This window comes from Amblyomma americanum, chromosome 10, assembly GCF_052857255.1.
Source record: "Amblyomma americanum isolate KBUSLIRL-KWMA chromosome 10, ASM5285725v1, whole genome shotgun sequence".
NCBI classification, from domain to species: domain Eukaryota; kingdom Metazoa; phylum Arthropoda; class Arachnida; order Ixodida; family Ixodidae; genus Amblyomma; species Amblyomma americanum.
In genome coordinates this window covers 37,687,867-37,703,729 of record NC_135506.1, presented here as the reverse complement: position 1 = coordinate 37,703,729, position 15,863 = coordinate 37,687,867, and the positions used below count along the sequence as shown (strand labels likewise).

The 15,863-nt window shown below is 47.1% G+C and overlaps 1 protein-coding gene across 1 annotated transcript in view; it reads right to left on the bottom strand.

Annotated features, from left to right (window-relative positions):
* The window catches only part of LOC144107084 (uncharacterized), a 331,526-nt gene that overhangs the window by 243,520 nt on the left and 72,143 nt on the right, over positions 1-15,863 (bottom strand). The window contains exons 7-8 of the mRNA XM_077640067.1: positions 15,334-15,539; positions 5,636-5,748 (exon numbers count right to left, since the gene is read on the bottom strand). Of these exons, the coding sequence (XP_077496193.1) occupies positions 5,636-5,748; positions 15,334-15,539 (319 nt within the window). The remainder of the gene's footprint in view (positions 1-5,635; positions 5,749-15,333; positions 15,540-15,863) is intronic.

The following is a 15,863-nucleotide window of genomic DNA, read 5'->3' as shown; positions in this document are numbered from 1 at the left end:
GATTAGGTGCGTGTTCCAGGAGCACCGCCGCCGAACTGCCGAACTTCAGCTGCGCAGTGAGACGCGATAAAGGAGACTCGGCGCACCGGTGAGAGCGAAAAAGAAAACTTTAGTGTCAGCAATATGGTGATCTTGGGTTAATTCAGCCGCTCGAGGTGGCTGGCAGTTTAAGTCTGTCGGCGACCTGCCGCGCTCTTGCCGTGGCCCGGGACTGAGCGTCCGGGTCCGGGCTAGCGAGAACATCTTCCCATTTTTTCAAGCGTGGAAGATGTTGCTAGATCTCCCGGAGGCGGATCCTCCGTGCATTAAACAGATTATGTGGTCTACGCTGGGAGGCTCGCCGCACAGCTGACAACACGGATTTACCAAATCGGGAGAGATATTCAAATGCGTCCAAGGGTTTGGCTGCGACCGCGTTTTCAGCCGACTCCACGTGGTCGCCTATTCGCGGCTGAGCGAAACGTGCGGAGAAGGCAGGCTTGCTCTAAGGTCCCTGTAATAGTTGGCTATGGCCTGACATGTAATTAGCGTCTCGCCTCTTGGGACATCCGCGTGAGAGAACCCCTCACCGGCTCGGCTGAAAAAACCTCGAACATACTGGTGAGCGGCCTCGTTTCCTGGAACACCCGCGTGGGCCAGGACCCACAGCAGGTCCACTTCCTATTTTTTGGGATCGTAAGAATAATTTTGTATGCAGTGTCGAAGATACGTCTCCTTGCGAACTTGCGAAGGGCCGTTTTGGAATCTCTGAGAATGGTTCTGGTGACTTCCTGAACGATCCCTAGTGCTATTGCAGCCTCTTCGGCCTCTTCCACTCGGTGCGTGACCACCGAAGCCGCTACTGCGCGGGAGATTCGCACCGCGCTCACAGCGAAAGCGTCTTTTCTTAATGCTATAATGTGCCGCATCAACATACACGGCACTTCAGTCCCCTCGATATTTTTTGCTAAATTTCCTCACCCTGGCCCTCCTCCGGTTTCCGCGACGGTCCGTTTGCATGTTCTTGGGGACAGATTTGACCCGAATGCGTTCGCGCATCTCTGTAGGTGTAATCACCTGGCTCAAAGGGTTCTTGCCCTGTATGCCTAAGATTTTCAAAATGTAGAGTCCCGTATATTTCTGCCTGAGCCGCTGCTCTTGGGATTTAAGTTGTGCCTCAATGAGTTCTTCAAGGCTGTTGTGAACCCCTATGGAGAGAAGTCTCTCGGTGGACGTGTTTCTGGGTAGGCCGAGAGCCGCCTTGTCCGCCTGCTTTATCAGGCCTTTAAGCTTTTCACTCTCTGCTCTCTTGAGACGCAGGCAAAGGGTGACGTACATGAGCTGACCGACGAAGAAAGCCTGAACGAGCCGGCGTGTATCGCGCTCTCTCATGCCCTGTCGCCGAATATTCACATGCTTAATTAGGCATATGGTATGCTGGACCGACGTAGTCAAGCTGTCTAGCGTTACGTTATTGCATCTGTTGAATTGTATAAGCATTTAAAGCGCACGTATCACGTCTACTTCCGGAATTTAGTTGCCTTGGTTCTCAGCTGCGTCCTTATAAGCTTCCGTCTGCAAACCCATTCGTTATTACGGATGAGCAGCAGTTCCGACTTTTGTGGGGAGCATTCCAGTCCTGCCCAACGGATGTGGGCGTCTGCAACGTCCGCCGCCTCTTGTTGGGCCCTCTCGATCTGCCTGTCCAATTCGTCATTCATCCAAGTCGAGACGTGATGCCAACAAGTTTTCTATGCCTCTCTTCCTCTCTGCCGTGGAGTTTCTAGGGAGCGTAATCAGCGCAGTGTTGAATAAAACCTATCTCAATGAAACCTCGTGCGTAGGTAAATCATGGAGCTCGACTTTCTCACCTGCTTGCAGAACTACGTAGAGATCCATCGCCTCATGCCACTCGCGATGATCGGATTTAGGCCACTCCTGTCTACGCAGGACGTAATGCTGCAGCTCTCTACGGAAATCGTGGACACGGGGGGCGGCCACGGCGCGTGGGCCATCCTAGGATTGGATTTGAAGAAAGCTTTTTTTAACGTCTCGCACGAGGCGATACTCGCCAACCTGCTATTAATAAATGTAGGGCGACATACTTACGCGTACAAAAGAGATTTTGTGTCTAAAAAGAGCGCAACTAAATATATAAGAACTCAAATCGGAAAACATACCGCTTGGAAATGATTAAGGGTATCCCGCAGGAGACCGTTTTATCGCCCTTTTTATTCAACACTGCGCTGATAACGCACAGCGGCGAACGTTTGCGCATGTTCAGTCAAGCTGCATTAAGAGGCACATGACGTCACGAGTCGGCGCAGTGGTGGTGACTGAGGCGGCGCAGCGGCGGAAGGCCTGTGCAACGGCGCACCTGGTTGCCACGGTTACGGCGCGTGCGCAACTGTGGCCTTGGACAGACACGGCGAAACTCGCTTCTATTAGCCTAGTGTAGTTTTCGCTACAAAATTATCAATTCTCACTCACGGTATGGGTAAGATGGATTCATCGAGAAGCCCACACCACACAATTCTTGATGGATGGAGCAAGTCAAGAATCATCTCCCCAACGTCCCCTTCAAGCGGCGGCAACTTCTCCGGAGACAACACCTCTGCAAGAAAGAGAAAACCTCCGACGCGCCGCGAGAGCACTTCACTCACTGTGGGGAGCCGACCTCCAAGGTGGCCTTTCGCGCTCGGAAGACGTATTGCCTCGAAGGTTACGGCTCCGTGTCACCCTCACCCAAGTGCTAACCTGGTCGTGGCCGCACAGTACCATCTCTTTTCCTGTGACTTTTTCGCCTTCAGTCCCGCTCCTGTCTGCGAGGTGCGCATTAAATACTTCCTTTGGACCTGCACCGTTTTGCGTGCCATCCGGCAGAAACACCTGCTCTTGTGCGGACCGGCCCCAGGCCGTCCACCGGATGTAGAAGACTAGTTTTTGGGCCGCACTATTGGACATTACTGGACTTCTTTCAAGAGGTCTGAGTGTATCTATATTTGCAGATGCTACTTTATGCTAGCAGGCACACTACCGCTATAAAAAAGGCCTGAAACGCCGCTGACAGGTTTCCTTCTACTCCCCCCGTCTCGCGCAGGGCTAGCTGAAGTGGCCGTACTGATTTTTCCCGAAGGAGGCCCTTCATAAACTTCGCAGATAGAGCTCAAGGATTACAAGGAAGTTTTCATTTTACAGTAGCGAGTCAACAATAATGTGTGGCCATTAGACGATCACACACAGCGTGACTGTAACGAAAGGAGTCAGTCAATCAATCAATCAATACATCGATCAATAAATTTCTATTCTCTTCATGAACAAAAACAATTTACAAAACAGTGCTTGGACTCTAGCCACAGGCTAGTGTTGGGTCCAAAGATAAAAGTGCATAGCATAAGGCAGTCTTCACAATTGGAATTATATAGGCCTGCGAATTTAACATCATTTGAACTCAAACCAATAACAAAAATATCAAACATGAAAACAGGTAGCGACATGGTTACGGAAGGGCGGGATGTTTTACATGAAACAAGATACTCGCGCGGCAGGAAACTGGAGAACATGAGTAGAGTGTTTCAGATAGAACAATACTCATTGCTCTGGCATAACAGAGATTTCCGCATTTTTTTTTTAAGATAATAAGTTTTAAACTCTGATAAAACGCTGTTCAAGCCTTAAATAAACTGGTACTTTGTTCCAAACCTCGGCTCCAACGTACTGAATGAGCCGCTCGCCAAAGACATTTTTTGCAGGGGGAATACTGAAATTACCAGACGTGAAGTTTCTTGTGGGTCGTAGAGGGCTACACATTACGGACAGGGTAAATGGATGGTTGTATCGAGTGGTGCCATGTACACAGCGTGCTGCTTGTACTTCGCGCAAATGACCATATGGCAACAACTTCATTTGACCAAAGAATGGCTTACTAGGCCCATTATATTTTGCGAAGTTCGTTAATCTGTTCGCTCGCTTTTGTAAATATCGAATGGAGTCCAGATATGAGGTGTAAGTCCAGCCCCAGGATTCATTACAGTCTAACAGGTGACTATTATTAAATGCAAAGTGCTGGATTCGCAACGTGCTGGTGTGAAAGCAATCACGTGCTTGTAGGAGAATATAGCAACCGGAAGCTAGCTTCGAACACACTGCATTAGTATGGTTTTTCTAGTATAAAGTATTGTCAGATCCAAACACCCAAGTATTTAAAAGAGCTTGTTTGCGTGAGTGCATTATTATTAATAGCCGGTTTAATTACAGAGCTGGTCATGCATTTCTTTAGTGAATGAAAGAGTCTTTATTTAGTCTAGTGATTTCGGCACTGCTTCTGCAAAGCTTTCGTGCATTCTTCGCGTTTTCTTTCAACCGAAGCGTTCATGTTTCAACTTGCTTACCACGCACTGTGAGCACTACGTTGCCTGACTTCAGAAACATGACTCCATCTGTAGTGTATACGTGCCGAGTTTCTCAATCCAGTGGCTTTGGTCTCCGGCCCTGCAAGGTCTCCTCGTAGATGTTTATATGGTTACCATTTCCCTGCGCAAAGTGTTCCATCTTAATGGACATGCCAATTTTCCCCCTCCTTCAATACATCGTAACGCCTATTGCGCATATCGTAACGTAACCCACGGAAAGCAAGAAAATGAAGCCTCGTTGCCTCCCAGGGTCGGGTCACAATGCTGAATATTTAGTCCTATGGCTTCGATATCAATCATTCCATGGTGCTGTACCCAATGTGTTTCTCTCTTCCTTTCTACTGGACAATGTGCTCGGTACTGATGGGCAGCCTGAATTATTTCCCAGCATCAACATTTCGTAACGCCTGCATAACACCACAGCATTTGGGACATTGAAGCTGTCTTGCCTAGAGAAGATGACACGCACCACAGGCTCCACACATCGAATTTTCTGACCTATAGATTCAGTTTCAGATATTCAGCGGTCTTCTCGTCAAGCTCTTTTGGTGTTTTATTCTACTGCGCGAACCACTATGCGCACACTGCTCTCATTTGAGTGTTTGGCCCGTCGAAACGGCTGTACCACACAACGCACTGTCCTCGCTGATTTTCCCTGAGCGTCTTAACATTACGCATTGGGTGTACCTGCCTCCTAGTTTGCGGACTAATTAGAAAAACTCCCAGATTTGTTAAGATTGTGTAACGCGATTGTTTAAGCGCTATGAGAGCGCAGTACACTTCGCTCTTAATCATATTTTGATTGATTGAGTGAGTGAGTGAGTGAGTGAGTGAGTGAGTGAGTGAGTGAGTGAGTGAGTGAGTGAGTGAGTGAGTGAGTGAGTGAGTGAGTGAGTGAGTGAGTGAGTGAGTGAGTGAGTGAGTGAGTGAGTGAGTGAGTGAGTGAGTGAGTGAGTGAGTGAGTGAGTGAGTGAGTGAGTGATTGAGCGAGCGAGCGAGCGATCGAGCGAGTACTTCTTCATTGAAATGAGGCCGGAAAAAGGTTATTTATGGGAAAGAAGGAAATCGCTGCACCTTGCGAAACTGAGGAAGTTTGCATTTAACAATCAGTTACGGCAACAAGTGAAAATTCCCAGTTGGTCATGTTTGTTAGTCTTGCCTTAGCTTAGTTGCTTGTCTCGCGTCCTGAAAGCGAAATGTCAGCCTGCAAAAACGTGCAAAAATTTATTCATTCTCAAACTTACCCATCGAATTTCTTCGTATCCAATATTTCGGGCATGTCAATCAATGTAATGTAATAATCAATTACCAATACCATTTTGTCTGCAGAAATGCCACCCAAGGTATCAAGAAAAAGCTGAAAGCAAGTTTCAAACATTAGTCACGACCTGCTTTTGCCACACTTAAATGCCCTAAGAAAAAAACTATGAGCAGTCTTTAGCAAATACAAGTGTGCTACAATAACAAACACGTAGTGACTTAAGAGTGTGGAGACAATCAGTAATATTGGATGATGCACTGACAACAAGTCAATAGCATTCAGGAGGAAGCCAATCAAGGGAACCAAGAGTAGCAAAACGATAATCAGAATCAACGCAAGCGTCAGGAAAAAAAAATCATATCCGGAGGTTATGTCGCAATTATACTGAAAAGAGAAATCTGGGCTAATTGATGGCAATTATTTAGAGAATGAATAGCTTAACAAGTTTCTTGATTTGCAGGGACACAAATAGGCATCAATATGCTAGATTATCTTATAGAGAGTAAAAAAAAATTCGCAAAGTTGTTAAACTAATCACATAGAACAAAGGAAAAATGTCAACGTTGAGGCATTTCCACAGTTTTCGTGTGCAAACCACGAACACCCCGTCGGAAGGAGTTTCGTACTCTTGTTCACCATGCTTTAAGAGATACTCAGACTCGGTGGGGGGAAAATTAGTCTGACATAACACTTTTTATTTATTTTATTTTTTATTTATTTAGCAAATACTGCCGGCCTGAGTTACAGGCCTTAGGCAGGAGTGGGGTACAAACATATTGATAAAAATAACAAGTACATTGCAAAAGAAGCAGATAGCGAACAGAGCAAGAACCAGCACATACAACATAAAATCGATTACAAAGGCATAGAACATATAATGACATCGATCCTGGCAGCAAACGAAGGCATCGGACTTGGCCCAAAACAAGGATACATAAGAGCCCTATACATCCTTCAGAGCTTGTAAAAATAAATCCACCGATTCGCAATTGACAACATCAGCAGGTAAACCATTCCACTTAATGATAGTATGGGGAAAGAACGAATACTTAAATACATTAGTTTTGCATGAAAACGCGGCAACTTTCTTAGTATGGTAAGAGCGTGTAGGGTGTCGAGATGTGTGCTCAACTAAAATTCCTTCCTCTATTGTTAGTTTATTGTGATAATACAAGTAGAATAACTTTAATTTTTCTCGATGACGACGCATGGCCAGGTGTTCAAGTCCTGCGGTTTGCAGTAGGGCTGTTGGGGAAATATTCCAACTGTAACAATTAAAGATAAATCTAGCAGCTTTGCGTTGGACATTTTCTATTTTAAGTTTGTTACTTTCGGTCCAGGGATCCCACACTGCCGCAGCATATTCCAGCATTGGCCGAACAAATGTTTTGTAAGCTAAAAGCTTTATTTCTTGTGTGGATTGTGCCAGCGTTCTTCTCAAGTAGTGCAGTTGTCTTAGAGCTTTTTTTTCTATATACGATATGTGCTCGTTCCATCGAAGGTCTGAGGCTATCTGAATTCCTAAGTATTTAAAAGCGTTGACAACTAAGAGGGGCTCATTGGCTAAGCGGTATGTAAAACTAAAAGGATTCTTTTTACGTGTCACACCGTGTCATACCGCTTTTTATCGTAACTAAAAAAACAATATTATTATAAAGAAATCAAAAATTCTTATTACTTGTCCGGTCTACAATATGGCGTATACATATTGGGACAAATTGTAGACCGTATAACAAACAACATAGCAAAACAACTTGTGGGCTAAGCATCTAAATAGGTCACCACTTTTCACGCAGGTGTCCACATGATATTCTTAAATTGTGCTGTTTTGCCCATTGATGTACGGATGTAAAATACAAAACTGCAGGTATTGTTTCCTGCGTTATCAAAACATTCATTTTAGATAACAAATGTACAATATATTTGTTGCGAGCGGCTACACAATACAACAGAAAGAAGAATAATTACTACAGTTCAAAAATTCTTTTTCGAGGTACCAGCAGTAAACAAGGAAACTTCAATTTGGGTAGTCCGGTGTAATTCTAAACGCGGTTAGCACATAAACGGGCTTGCTGTCTAACAGCAAAATCGCTCGTGACCTCTTTGTTCTAACACAATTACAAGCATAAATACTGGCGAGTACTGAAGGTGCAAACAGCGACAAATCATTCAATATGGAGCGTTTATTTCAGATAGGTGTGCAGAACGGAAAGTGAAGATGACAGGAAGGAAAATCATAATTTTGTGTCCCGCACTAAATAAATCAAGTTTTTTGGCTATGGAAGGATTTTATGGGGAGCCAGTTGTGTTCATTTTCGCTCCTGTCTCGAGAGTCCTTCACTTCTCGTCGGAAACAACAGCAGGCATTCATGTGAATCCAAAAAACATGAACCTCTTTGGAGATTTTTGAGCTCACTGTCTCTCCCTGGGTGCCTCCTCGAAGCAGCACTGTGCCAGCCCCATGTGTAATACCTTTTCGCACGAAAAAAAGACGGCTGTCCACAAGATTTATGTACTCCATGATCAACTAAATTCGTTCCTTTTTTCTGGCAGACATGTCGGTGAAAATGTCAATTTGTCTACCTGCGTTCAATTTGTTTCTTTTTACGCCACCATGCTTCTAAGCATGAAAATGGCGGTGAAATCCTTGTATTTGCTACATGTTGTGAAAGCCTTGAAACACCTCACAAGTTGGCAACATCCCTCTGTCCAGCTTCTTCATAGACACCACTGCTTCATTGTGAGACAAGTGTAGAATAATGCAATATACCGTTATGAACCACAGTCGTAACAATGGTCTAACGTCCTGATGCTTTGCAAAGGCTGATGCGACGCGTGTACTACGGAAGGGACTGAGAAGCATCAACGAGTGTACGTGCTCAGAAGTACCACTTCCCGCTGTACGGTCAATTCGAGTACGCAGCAAGATTGTGTGGTTTGGGCTGCCAGCACCTTGTACCCTCAGAAGCGGCGTTTTGCTTATTATAGGTGAGTGCAACCGTCTGTGTAAGCCCTGCTGTCTCCTAGAAAGCGGAATTTATTTCGTCGAATGAATTTCGAATATAGTTGTTTTGTTATTCTTCAGTCATGGCCCCACGCCGCTCAACTATTATTAGCATGAGCTTGATTTCAGTGGGCGCGATATCTTCTGTCGAATTCAGTATGACAGACGCAAATCCTGTCACCGCTTTTCGCAATTATGAGTGCGCTCCCAGACACCCTTAGAGCGTGTGAGGTTAGCGGTCTCGGTCACAAAGGAGATGCCCTCGACTCAGCGTGGCAATCTCAGCCGGAGACCATAACTACCAACTGACCAGTGGGTTGGTCATTTGGTGCCCAGCGTTCGCCGGTCGCAAGCCAGAGAATAGGTCGGAACCAAAGTTTCACAAAACAAAACAAGGTTTAGGTTTGGTTTATGGGGGTTTAACTTCCCAAAGCGTCTCAGGCTATCAGGGACGCCGTAGTGGAGGGCTTCGGAAATTTTGACCACCTGGAGTTCTTTAACGTGCACTGGCATCGCACAGCACATGGGACTCTAGAATTTCGCCTCCATCGGAATTCGACCGGTGCGGCCTTGATAGAACCCGCGTCTTTCAGGCCAGGAGCCGAGTGCCATAACCACTGAGCCACCGCGGGGGCTCAAAAACAAAACTTATACAGCGAAGAGACGATACAGGGGATTTCGCAATCACTCATACGACCACATACAAAGTGATTTACAAATACAATGCAATTCGTGCAAAGTAACAATCGAGAGATATTGCAACTCAACAGAATATTTGCACCTAAAGTGCACTAACACAGAGAAAAAAAAATTTATTCACCGGGCACTGCGACAGTACGACGACGTAAGGAGCACGACGGGGCCGATCCGCAGATTGGCGCACGCTGCCTCGCTGGTCCGTGGCTGGGCGGTGGTGTTCTCCCCGGAGTCAAGCGGGCGCGCTTCTCGAAAGCTAAAACGGCGGCTCGGACTGGCTGACAGCGGTTACAGCCACTCATTCATAGACGTGGTCCGCGTCTGTTTGTTATTCTCGCGAAGACAGGCGCGCACATACACGCAATGTCAACTGCAGAGGCTCCTTCTGCTCGCGCCGGGCGCGTGACCCCATTGGTCGAGCGCGGAAACCGCCTTCAAGAAGATTCTGGGTCCTTCTTGCGATGCGAAGACGCCCTTGCGAGAGCGAAGGGGAGAGGGTATCAATATAGTGCGATCAAGGTAACGTTCTCTCCATCGACGACGAGTGGAAACTACTCGGACATTCTAGAGCATGCGACGCCGCGCGCGGCCATGCCTCCCTAGGCGCCACGCCGGCCAGCTGAGTGGAAAGGGCAGCAGCATACGCAAAGTTACGCGCTCTCCGGGGTTCCTTCCCTGCTCTTTTTTGTTGTTTTGTTTTACCATGCGCGGGCACTATTGCTTACACGCAGCGCAGTTTTTTTCGAATATGCGCCGAATTTTGTGTCACTGCCCCTTCCTTTAAAAATATTGTGCAACAATATTCATAAAACACAAAATTCGCGCACACATGCTTGCGCTCACAAAGTCAATGGCGAATGCCAAAATACACACATCAATACAATAATGTCTGCCCGCACATCACACTTGACAACTGCCAAGATTCTCTTCAATACATGCCGCAACTCGTAACACATTAGCATAACATTACACAGGGAGCGCACGAGTACAATGCATACTTTAGCCGGTACTTCCACATACATTTCCTACTTGCGCTTCCGTAATGAGCGCGTGAGGACCTTCACAGTTGCCTTTTGTCACAACAAGAGTCTCTTCGACTCGCGGGTCTTTTTCTCGGTCAACATGGACTTCTGTTTCGCCCCACCTGAACCTTCCAGATATATTTTCAGACTCGGAAAAGAATTGTGCGCTTAGGAGTGCACACACAAATAAGGCTATCGATGGATTCCAGGGCACCTGCCTCAAAGCACACAGGCTCACAATATTGACCTGCATGAATATCCTCTTGATCACATTCCAGAATTTTCCTGTGCGGTCGAAATGCAGCTGAAGCAATGTGCACAAAAGCACAATGAACACGTCCACAACCCGCGCTAAGCTAAGCTGAGCAGAAAATCCGGACACCCTGTCCTCTTGTGCTGTCCTTTCGCGTTCCGTTGCTTCCTTGTGACCATTCCATGGACTTTCTTTCGGTTCCGCACGCCTTTCTACTGCAGTGCCCGTCCTTTCCTGCGAAAACGTTTTCTCTTTCGCGGTGCGTTCAACCGCGGAACTCTTCCGTTCATTGTTCTTAGCTATCTGCTTCGCTGCTCCTTTTTATTGAGTTAGCCCGCTCGCGCTTCCTTCGCCAGTTCCTTTTCGCTTGGTGATCACTGCGCCGTTCCGAAGAGCAGGATTCGGACTTTTTTGTCTTGTGGCTACATTTTGGGCCCTTTGGAAATTTTGCCCCCTTTATGTTTCCCAATAAAAGGTCGTATATGGGGCGCTCCATGCATAGTTCAGTTTCCCGCTGTAGTACGGAGGCCGCACATGTACCACAGCTTCCGGCAAGCACTGAAACGAGCCGTACACTAGTCGCACAAGACTCTCCGTTCCAGTAATTTATCTCTCACCAATCTTCGTTTTATGATTACAGCGCGGTTTCCCGTGTCTGGCAACACTGCAACTGTTTTTTCTCCTACCTTGCCTTTCAGGGCGGGCATTCTGTTCATTTCGTCTTCCGGTAGCTCGTTCACTACGGCGTTCACGACTGGTACCTTCTTGCCTTTCTTCAGTTCTGCAAGCTCATTTTCACCTCCTTCCTCCAGGTGGTGACCTGAGGAGGGTCGTATGCACGATACCTGGGGAATGGGCTTGCTTGGGTTCGGACAAACCGCGGCTCTGTGCCCCTCCTGGCCGCACATAAAGCAAGCTGTTGGGCTAGTGTTCGTAGAGCTGTTGCGGCAATTAGATGCGTAGTGGCCTGACTTGCTGCAGAGAAAGCATTTTTGCGCAAAGCTTTATGCCGGCTCGAGCGACTCGGCCTTCCGAACTTCCGCCATTTCCCGAATTCGTATTCTTAATTTGGTTGAGATTCGTTCCTCCTTGAGCTTCCAGAAATTGGTCTGCAAGATCTAGCATTTCGGAGAGAGTCTTGGCTCTTCTCTTCTTCAGGTACAGCGACAAGCTCGGGTGGCAGCTACTCAGGAATTGTTGCTTATTGAGTATCTCGCAAAGTGCACTGTATTTCTGTGCAATCTACGAAAATTCCGCCCACCGATCAAAGTAGTGACTTAATCTTGCCGCATACTGGGTTGCCGTTTCGCCATCTGTGGGCTTCCCTGTTCTAAATTTTTTTCGAAATCCCTCGGTGGTGAGTCGGAATCGCTTAAGCAAGGCGGCCTTTACCTTGCTGTAGCTTGCTGCATCTTTCGGAGACAATCGCCCGAATACGCTTAGAGGTTCCCCGCTGAGACATGTGCTAAGAACGGTAACACATTGACCGTCTGACCAATTCTGACTTCCCGCGATCCCTTCTAATAGCCTGAAGAACGTGTAGAGATCGTCCCTTTTTTCATCAAACCTGGGAAGTAATCTGCTGGCATCGCTTCGCAGGCCTCTGCCTTCTTCTCTAGCGCTATGGACTTCCGCTGAGAGGTTCGCAGCACGTTGGAGCTCAAGCTTCATGACATGGAGTTGTGTTTCGCGTTCGAATTCTTTCTTTCCTTCCTAGCTTCTTCTCGAGCCTTCTGTCTTTCTTTTTCAGCCTTCTCTCTCTCCTGGTTCACACATTTCCGTAGTTCAGCCCCGGACATCCCCATCTGGATGCCAACCTCAACTAGTTCCTTCAAGTACATTTTCGGATACTGAACTGCTCAAGGCAAAGACTACCTCTACACGGTGAACCTCAATAACCCCTTCAGCGCGGCTCCTTACAATATGGCTCTGCTGCAAAACCTTCGTTCAGGACCTCTTCGTAAACTCCTTTCGACTCTTTCTCCGTTCTCTGTGCTTACAGAGCACCAAACATCATGTCGTGGACGCCAGAATATGTTCCCACTTCGCGCACTTTTGCGTGCGCTCCCAGACACCCTTAGAGCGTGTGGGGGTAGCTGTCTCGGTCACAAAGGAGATGCCCTCTACTCAGCGTGGCAAGCTCAGCAGTTGACGAGAACTACTAAGTGACAAGGGGTTGGTCGTTTGGTGCCCAGCGTTCGCCAGTCGTAAGCCAGAGAATGGGTCGGAGCCAAAGTTTCACAAATAAAACAGTTTATACTGCAAAGATACGATACAGCTAGAGGATTTCAAATCACTCGAACGAGAACCTACAAAGTGATTTACAAATACAATGCAATTCGTGCAAAGTAACAATCGAGAGAGATTGCAACTCAGCAGAATCTTTGCACCTAAAGTGTACTAACACACAGAGAGACAAACAAACAAAACACAATTTGTTCACCGGGCACTGCGAAATTTCGACGACCTGAGGAGCACGACGGTCCGATCCGCAGACTGGCGCTCGCTGCCTCGCTGGTCCGTGGCAGGGTGGTGGTGTTCTCCCGGGAGTCGAGCGGACGCGCTTCTCAGAAGCTTAAACGGCGGCTCTGGCTGACTGACAACAGTTACAGCCCCTCAATAGACACTGATAGTTAGTTGGACGTACGCAGGGAGCTTGCACATGCAAATCAACTGGGGGTAACAAATATGCTCAGAACGCAAAGTATCTAGCCGCACGTTGCGGACGCCCGCCCGCTATAACGCACATCGTAGCGTACGCGACGTGGGGACGCTACGTGCTGCGTAGAGAAAATGGCGGCGCCCAGCTCACCCGCTTCGGAGAAATACATGTCGTCGCTTGATGCTCTTACACAAATAGCTCGTTCAAATGGTACCGGTTCGCTTTTGTTACGCCTACTCTTGCCCGCACATGGCTGTATAAGCGATATCTAGCCCTTGTTTTTCAGACAATTTGGCAATTATCAAGCTCCTAGGACTAACTAAATGCGGTGTGCTTTCCTCATATCAACGACACCTGGCCAAGCAGTTTTCTATCTTTTACTTAGTTCTTACATTTCCTTCAGTTTGCATAGTTTTTCTTCTTGGAACAGAAATAGGCGTTGGCTTAGTGATCCATCTCCGCTCGGCTACTGATCCGGAGTTCCCGGGTTCGAACCCGACCGCGGCTACTGCGTTTTTATGGAGGCAAAACGCTAAAGCGCCCGTGTGCTGTGCGATGTCAGTGCACGTTAAAGATCCGCAGGTGGTCGAAATTATTTGCGAGCCCTCCACTACGGCGCCTCTTCCTTTCTTCTTTCACACCCTCCTTTATCCCTTCCCTTACGGCGCGGTTCAGGTGTCTAACGATATCTGAGACAGATACTGCGGCATTTCCTTTCCCCAAACAGCAATTATTAATATTAACTGTTCCGTACTCTCTGTGGCACTCATATTTTGGTAAAAATTTCTAAAAGTGGTTCTACCACGCTTTCAAATATTTGGGTCAGCATTTCGTTGTGTAATTCTTCGAGAACTGGGTCAGTTTATTTAGCGGCAGACAGTAGAGTATGAAAATTTTCCAGTACAGTCACATTAATAAAAGATTCCGCTGTGCACATACCCAGTACACCTGTTTTCTCCCAGACCCACCACAGTCTGCCACATACCTCGTAACCTCCATATCGCACCCGCTCCGCGGAAACGTGAACGTGTTCGCACACGCACAGACACCCAGGCCGCCGCCAATCCTATGCATAAGGCCATCATCCCTATTGGCAAATTGCTGCCGTAGCCTACAGAAAGGCGCGCCACACTGAAGCCGCTGGCTACACATCGAGCAAATTCCTCTATCGGTCCCTCCCTGCAGTTAGGCCTCAATCAACTGGTTTTTACCTCTCTCCACCTGCCACTCTCATCCTAGAAGCCCACACAACTTGCGAGACATTTACTTACTTCGCCACACTTCTCCCCATGCCCAGATACTTGTTCAACACAGGCTCGTATGCATTTAGTGCCCCTCTAGTCCCCACAACTAGGTTGGAAAATGGGTGCAGCACTCGCAGCTTTAAGGCCGCGACCACTCGCGATGCGGTGGATCCCTATTCACTCGTGCATTCCAGGCAATGAAATGGCTTACTTGCTTTTCTGCCCGGCGATACACCGGACACCAATGATATTATCGATGAGCTCATCGATGACGGACACGAAGGAAAATTAAACTCACTTTCTTCCCGAAAGCTAGACGTACCGAAAGTGGCGTTTAGTTAATCTATTTCTGCCATAACCATTTGCAGTGATGCGCGATGCTCGCATCCATCTCCAAATACTGTTTAGTCTCCTTCACGCACCAATCAACATTTGACAATGTACTCAACTCTCACTCCAGTGCGCCAACTGCTCGCACATATATGCAGATATAGAGCAATTCATTGAACAGCGACACAGAGCCATCCAGTAACCCGCCTTCCCTTTAATTCTTACCAGCACCGTGGTTCATCTAGCTTCCTTCATGGGCTCTAATTATGCTAGTGCCCCCGTCACCTTGGCTAAGGAAGCACATACTCTCTGTGGCACGCACAGCCATCCACTTACACAGCACTGCAACTAGTTAGGGACAAACTCGTCCATTTGTGAAAGACAACAGCCAACAAGCAAGTAAAGAGAAAGTTTAACCAAAATTTAGCAGCTTTCCACACGTTTATAAAAGGGTGAGCAGGAGCACTCACCTGCATATGGTTAGTTTGAAGCACCCCTTCCAAAGTAATATGAGTGATACCAAAGGCACGGAGGTCGAGGTGTGTATATGTTAGTAATGGATACCTTTCAAAATAATTCTTTTTGTAGGACTTAATCGTTGCAAAAAACCACACCCAGTAAATGTAGTCCGCATATTTTTTATGAAGGGCATCTCCGATTCCTTCGAAGGAAACACCTGAAAGGCAAAATTACACATTACCACCAATACACTGAAAAGTTGTTCACCCAGCGATAAAAAAGTGTGGAAAAATGAAAATCAGTCGTATGTATCAGAAAAGTTTGCTTTCTTTATCCATAGCAGATATTACCTTGTATCTTATGAACGATATTACGCTCTTACGAACGATAGTTTTCGTAAGTAATATTGATACGGGAATAAAAGAAGATGCGGAGAGCGAGCGCGAGCGGCGAGCGCGCGGCTCTAGCATGAGGGAGATAGAACGAGAAAGCTTGGCCGCCGCCGGTCGTGCTTCGCCGGCTCTCCTCCGTACTGCTGCTA